This window comes from Elephantulus edwardii, unplaced genomic scaffold (genome assembly GCF_000299155.1).
Source record: "Elephantulus edwardii isolate Elephantulus edwardi_28Jun2011 unplaced genomic scaffold, EleEdw1.0 scaffold00157, whole genome shotgun sequence".
Classification (NCBI taxonomy): Eukaryota; Metazoa; Chordata; class Mammalia; order Macroscelidea; family Macroscelididae; genus Elephantulus; species Elephantulus edwardii.
The window spans coordinates 6,653,533-6,660,696 of NW_006399907.1; the positions used below are offsets into that span (position 1 = coordinate 6,653,533).

At 38.1% G+C, this 7,164-nt stretch overlaps 1 protein-coding gene across 1 annotated transcript; it reads right to left on the reverse strand.

Annotated features, from left to right (window-relative positions):
* Window positions 1-417: 417 nt before the first annotated feature.
* LOC102863829 (translationally-controlled tumor protein-like) lies at window positions 418-1,011 on the reverse strand. Its single transcript, XM_006895094.1, has 2 exons — window positions 731-1,011; window positions 418-640 (listed from the first exon to the last, which is right to left on the reverse strand). The coding sequence occupies exons 1-2, from the start codon at window positions 1,009-1,011 to the stop codon at window positions 418-420; spliced, it is 504 nt and encodes a 167-aa protein (XP_006895156.1).
* Window positions 1,012-7,164: the final 6,153 nt, after the last annotated feature.

The following is a 7,164-nucleotide window of genomic DNA, read 5'->3' on the forward strand; positions in this document are numbered from 1 at the left end:
GAACAAATTGGATATTTCCCACTCAATTGACCAAGTAGCTGTCTTCTAAGTTTCTTAGCATAGACTTATAAGAATTTCCAAGACTCTCTTTGCTGAAACATTTCAGTTGGTCTTCCATCAATTACTGTGTCCTTATTTTTCTGTCACTTCCTTCACTGTAGCTTAAATATCTTCCTTTGTTACCAGTAGTTCTCTAAAAAAATTTTACTTATTTACAAAATTCCAATACATTGTTTTCGACAATAGATTCTTTCAATTTCCCTCACCTTTATTACCAGTAGGGTTTTTTTAAGTTTAAATGCATTTTCTTTTTAGACAACCTATGACTTTGTTTTTCCTTTAAAAAAATGCCTCCACTCTAAATAAGTGAAGGTCAAACTGCAAGGGAGCACTCACGATGGTATCAGTCCCATTTGCCTAAATCCTGGTGTGGTGAAAAGCAGCAGCCAGATAAGATACAGACAGGTGATGGATCCAAATAAGTGCCATATTTGTTACATTCTCCATTTCTAAACCATCATTAAAGAAAATCATGTATAGAGTCTCATCATCCTCACGGCAGTCCAACAGAGCACACATGCCATCTGGATTCATGTTTTCACCAGTAAAGAACTGGTAGTTTTTGAAATTAGCGAGGATGAGCTTGATCTGTTCTGAAGCCCATGCCATATTAGGTTTTAATCTTCCTGGTTTCTATTCTTCAAGTTTGCCTTTGATTGATTTCATGCAGTCCTTGATGTACTTCTTGTAGGCTTCTTTTGTGAAGCTGGTTTCCGGCAAGTGATGGTTCATGACAATGTCAACATCAGTGATTACTGTGCTTTCGTCTCTTTCACAATCGGTGCCTTTAGCAGAGGCATTGCCACCAGTGAGCGAGTCATCAATGTTACCCTCTGTCCTACTGACCATCTTCCCCTCCACATTCAGGCATAGTTCATCCGTGATCTCCAGGATTTTGTAGATGTCGGCGAACATCTCATCATAGTTGAAGAGGTCCTGGTAGATGAGCATGATGGAGGTGCTGTGAGCTGTGCAGGAGCTCTGAGCACAATGCAGGTGGAGTGGCGTTGAGGGGAGCGGGGAGCGAGCAGTAAAGAAGCTGTGACCGGTAGTTCTTGATCATATGGTACCAACCTGAAATGGTTCAGTGTCTACCAATTCTCTTTGGTACAGTAACTCTGTCTATTCCCTCCATCCTCTTCTAATACTTCCTGGATAGTTCAACATCTTAGTCGTGGAATCCTTCAGTATTATAGCTTGAGGTTTGAATTCATCCTCTAGTCCTTTCAAATTGAAAAATGTCCAGCCATGGTTTTCCCTTTTCTAAAACCAGGTCTATGTATTTTTGTCATAACAGTTTGGCTCCGTGGGCTCTTCAGGTCTCTTCCTTCATCATTTTCTCTCTTTTTTTTTGGCTTTTCTACATTGAGGTTCAGCTTTCAGGCAGCATGTCTGAAGTATGTAAATATATCTCCATCCTTGCCTCTAAGAAGTACCTTTGTTACACTTTTTCAAAACCCAACGAATAAAATTCAATTTTTCTGTAAACTTGCATTAAAATAATAATAAAAAATAATAAAAACCAAATAAATTTGTTCATTCTTTTGGCAGTTTATGATACAGTTTTATTAATTATATTTTTATAACAGAGGAAATTGAGGCAGAGAAGGTTTAAGTGTCTTTTCCCACAGTCTCAGAGCTAATAAGAGTAGAAACAGGGTTGATATTATTGAACATAATAGTGTGTGATTCTCAAGCCTTTAGTCTTTCTGATTCTCTCCACTGTCTCTCAATTTCTTTTTCATTAGAACAATGATGCCAACATACTGAATTCTCCTTTTTAAAAGTTAAGTGTTTCGCTTATATGATCTTACTTGATAATCACAATTTATTGGGAATATGGGCAAGGATGACATTATTTCCTTTCAAATTTGTCTGTGAAAGCTGTTAGACAAATTCTGTAAGTCACATTATTATTATTGTTGTTGTTATATGACATTGAGTTGCTTGCAATTCATAATAACCCTATGTAGAACAGTTCTAAACTCTGCTCTATTTTGATCCAATTTCATTGTCTCTGACACACCTACTTCCATTACCCTAGTCACTGAGTAAATCCATCTCATTGAATGTCTTCCTTTCTTGCTCTGTCCCTCCACCCTTCCAAGCATGATGTCCTTCTCCAAGGATTGGTCCATCCTAGCTACATGCCCAAAGTATCTGCGACAAAGTCTTAAAATCCTTGCCTCCAAGGGAGCAGCTTGGTTTCACCCTCTTTAGAACCGACCTGTTTTTTCTCCTAGCAGTTCATGGTATGTTCAACACTCTTCTCCAGCACAACTCAAAGGAACAGATTCTTCTTTCATCCTTAGTCATTGTTCAGCTCTCTGATGTATAGCAAGTAATTGTGAAGGCTTGGATTGGCTTGGATTAGGAGCACCTTAGTCTCTATACTGACATAGTTGCTCTTAAGTACCTTTCAAGGGGTGACTGAACACTTAAGCATTGCACCACCAGAGTTCCTTGAGTGTTTCTTTAAAGATTACTTTCCTTAAGTCATAGGAATTCTTATGCATAAGAATATGAATGTCTTTACCACATCACACTTGTAAATTTAAAATATCTCAGGGCCAGCCTGTGATCATTATCAATAGCAGTTAAAAAAGAAAGACAGTTGAGCTTAATTTTATACATTTTGTCATCTTGAGTATTCAATATTCATAATATTTTCCCAGTAGGCTTTCCTTTTGATTATTTGAAAACATGAATCTTTTATCACGTGTGGATCTTTTGTGTTTGTTTGATTTGGTGTTTTTTGTTTCTGTGTTTTTTTTTTTAAGATAACACTACAACATAAAATTCAGGCTCTTTGTTTATGGCTTCAGCCCTGCTCTTTTCCACAGAAAAATCTGTGGGAATCTGCAGTTGTCTGTCATTTATGAAGCATCCTAATGCTTGTCTCTCCTTTTCTGTTTTCACCAATTGTGCTGGGATTTTATAACTTCATATTCTTCCAGGATCCTCTCCTATCTTTGTGAAACACAATAACTGACTGGCAAGTTCACTTAGAAGCCTTAAGGAGTAAATGTGCAACTACTCAACCACTCTTATGAGTCACATCCTAGCCAGTCCTTATGAGATGCTTTTAACAAAGCATGGTCTTAAAGTGAGCAATTTTCATCACATCCCACTGTCAATGAGGTGCATAAATATGACAGTGTTCACCGAGGACTTATTAAATGTCAGTGCTTGTTCCTTCCATGCATTATATTCATGGTTCTCAAAACAATTTAAACCTCACAATTCACAGGAAATACTTTTAATCTTCGCTTATAAAATGACAAGACTAGAGTTCAGGGATTAATATGATCAAGACTATGCTATTAGTGTGAGAGTAGTATGTGTCAGGACCAGGATTTGAAACTAAACTTGTAATTCTAAAACCAAAGCTCAAATTATTATGTTATATAGATGCTATAGAACTTTGATTATACCACACTATAACATATTCCAAGGAGCTCTGGTGACCTCATGGCAAGAAACTGCACAGCAATCCTGAAGGTATAGGGTTCAAATCCAGGAGCTGCTCCGTGGGAGAAAAATGGGCAATCTCTTCCTATGCAATTATCTGCTTCTGAAAACCCACTGGAGGGTCAACTACAGGTTGGTTCTGACTCTATAGTGCACAACAACAACAAAACATACTCTATCACACTATTCTTAGGGAGCCCTGTTAGTCTAGTGGTAAGGAGCTCCTTTGTCAACCAGTGGCATGTGGTTCGAATCCACCAGCTGCTTCACAAAAGCTATACAATAACTTCGTATGTGAATTACTCTCTTTGCTAACCTGTTTGGCTGGTCAGCTGAGTTGTTTCTGACTTGACGGTACACAACATATTGTTATTAATACGTATTACACTATACTAAACTCTAGGGAGCTCTGGTGGCCTAGTGGCAGGAAGCTGTGCTGCGATCTTGAAGGCACATGGTTCGAGCCTATAGCTGCTCTACTGGAGAAAAATGGAAAATCTCCTGCTGCGCAATTAATTCCGTCTAAAAACCTGCATGAGGGTCAGCTATAGGTTGGTTCCTACTTGATGATACACAACAATAACATACTAGACTCTACTATAGTAAACTCTACGTATGTTGTTGTTATGTGTCTTAAAGTCAGGACTGACTCATAGCTGACCCTCCAGCTGGTTTTCAGAGGCAGTTAGTTGCATGGGAAGAGATTGTTCATCTTTCTCCCATGGAGCAGCTGGTGGATTCAAACTATGTACCATTGGGTTGGAGTGCAGCTACTTACTACTAAGCCACAGTATATATTATACTATAATGAAACAAATTATTCTGTATATAATACACTATACATAAAGGTGTTATCTATATAAACCATATTTTAGTACATTGTTATTGTTGTTAGGTGTCATCAAGGCAGATATGAACCTTGCCCTATCCTGTGCCACCCTAACAATCTCCACCATGCTCAAGCTGATTGTTACAGTCACTGTGTCAATCCAACTGTAGTTGGTCTTCTTCTCTTTCTCTGACCCCCCACTTTTCCAAGCAAGATGTATTTTTCCAAAGACTGACTCCTTCTGACAGTGTGCCCAAAGTATGTGACAAGTTTCACCAACCTTGTCTTTGAGGAACCATTAGGTTGTACTTTCTAGGAGACAAACTCTTTGTTCATTTGGCAGCCCATGAAATACTCCATAATCTTCTCCAAATGACAATACAAAGGCATTGATTCTTCTTCTGTCATCCTTATTCAGATGTGTAGAAAGTAATAAAAAAATCAAGGCTTGGATCAGCTGTATCATTGTCTTTAAACTGCCATCTTTGCTCTTTTGCACTTTGGAGAGGTCTTTGACAGCACATTTTTCCCCCCAATGAATTATGTGTTTTGATTTCTTGACTGCTGCTATCTATATGAGACAGAGCTTCAAAATCCTTGCCTCCAAGAAGCAGCTTTGTTTCATTATCAGGTCTCTGTGACAGACCTGTTAATTCTCTTGGCAGTCGATGCTCAATACTCTTCTCCAGCACCACAACTCAGAGGCATCCCAGTAACTGTCAAGCACTCTGTTGCATAGAGAGTAACTGCAAAGACCATGACCTGAATTAGGGGTACCTAAGCCTCTAGACTGACATAGTTGCTCTTTAGTACTCTGGAGAGGTCTTGACAGTAGATTTTCCCACTGCAATTCATCTTTTGATTTCCTGATTGATGGTACCAAGAGCACTGATTGTGGGACTAAGCAAGATGAAATTATTAACAACGTCAATCTTTTCTCCATCTATCATGGTATTGCCAATTGGCCCAGTGGTAAGAATCTTTGTCTTCTTGATGTTGAGCTTCAATCCAAATCGAAGACCACACTCCCTGACTTTCTGCAGCAAATGCTTGGATAAAAGATACAACTCTGATGTATACCTTTCCTGATTTTAAACCATACAATGTTCTCTTGTTCTGTTCAGAAAAAAACTTCTTGGTTTACATATAGGTTTTGCATGAACACAATTAAGACTTCTGAAATTCCCATTCTTCTGAATTTTATCTATTATTTTTTATTATTTAGTGCGTTTTAATTGTTGTTGCTGTTAGGTGGTATTGTGCCAACCATGACTTGTAGGGACCCTATGAATAGCAGATCTGAACCTTGCCCTATTTTATATCATTCTCACCGTTTCTGATATACTTGAGCATATTGTTAGAGTCATTGTGTTAATCCATCTCATTGAGGGTTTTCCTCTCCTTCACTCACCCTACACTTTCCAAACATGTCTTTCTCCAAGGATTGGCCCTTCCTTACAACATGCCCAAAGTATGTGAGACAAAGTTACACCGTTCTGATTTTACATTTTCAAGACACACTTGTTATTTCACTTGGCAGGTCATGAGATACTCAGTCTTCTTCTCCAATAGCACAACTCAAAGGGATCAATTCTTCTTCTGTCATTCTTACTGTCTACCTTTCAAATGCATAGCAAGTAACTGTAAAGACCATACATAGCCTGGATCAGGTGTGCTTCACTAAAAATAGAACATAAATACTAAACTCATCATGAAAAAGATACCTCATGATTCTCATGTATAACATCTTGTTAAAATGTACATGTTCATTCTGTGTATTTTGGAAGGAAATACGAATTCTCAACACAAGTTCAAACCAGAAGGAAATGGTTTGAAGTATTGGTCCAAAGGTATATATTAGCCACCTGTGTAAGATACACAGTCATTCAGTAACTTGCTAAGATTGATAAAATATTCTTGGAATTATCCAAGAAAATAGATTGATCTCAAAAACGGCTGTCAAGCAGAAAAGACAAATCTGTAGTAAAATATGAGTGCTAGAAAGAAACACGAAGGGAGGATTATAGTGGAAGGACATAATCCTTTTTCTGTTGTTTATCAGGCAAAAGAGAAGTAATGAACGATAGTGCACTGTTTGGTTAGTGGGACTTGGATTTTATTGTTATATTAATTGTGCTATATAGTCATTATGTCCCTCCAGCCACAAAGTAAGGTAATGTTCTTGAGAAAATATAAATATCTGTAACTTAAAAAAACACCTTTTAAAACTTACCTAACAAGATATATATATAATGTTCCAAAGGGGAAGGAGAGATGAAAGAATGGAAGGAATCACTAGGATAACAGAGGTTAGTGAGGTTAGTGCGTGGAGGAGAGGTGAAGAAACGGGAGAGATTCCACAGGGACTTGAAAAGACAAGGTGATAATAGGCATAGATCATTACTATTTATTATGTAAAATACAACATATAGGAATGATTGTATGAAACACAATGTATACAACTAAAAATTATTTTAAAAAGTTAATTTTTAAAAAGTGAGTTTGGGCTTAATAAAAGATCTAAATGTTGTTGTTGTTGTTGTTGTTATGTGCCCTGGAGTCACTTGTGACTCATAGCGACCTTATGTACAACAGCCCTAAACCCTGCTCTATCCTGTGCCAATCGCACTGCCTCTGACACAAGCATCCCGATTAGCGCAGTCACTGAATCAATCTATCTCATAGAGGGTCTTCCCCTTTTGTGCCGTCCCTCCACCCTCCCAAGCATGATGTCCCTCTCCAAGGACCTGTCCCTCCTTGCAATATGTCCAAAGTATGTCAGACAAAGCCCCAGAACCCTTGCC

Excerpts from the sequence above, each read along its gene's own strand:
- LOC102863829 (XM_006895094.1), bottom strand. The coding sequence starts at position 1,011 with ATGCTCATCTACCAGGACCTCTTCAACTATGATGAGATGTTCGCCGAC. Across the intron at positions 641-730 it reads TACAAGAAGTACATCAAGGA|CATCCTCGCTAATTTCAAAA; the intron begins CTGCATGAAATC and ends ACAGATCAAGCT.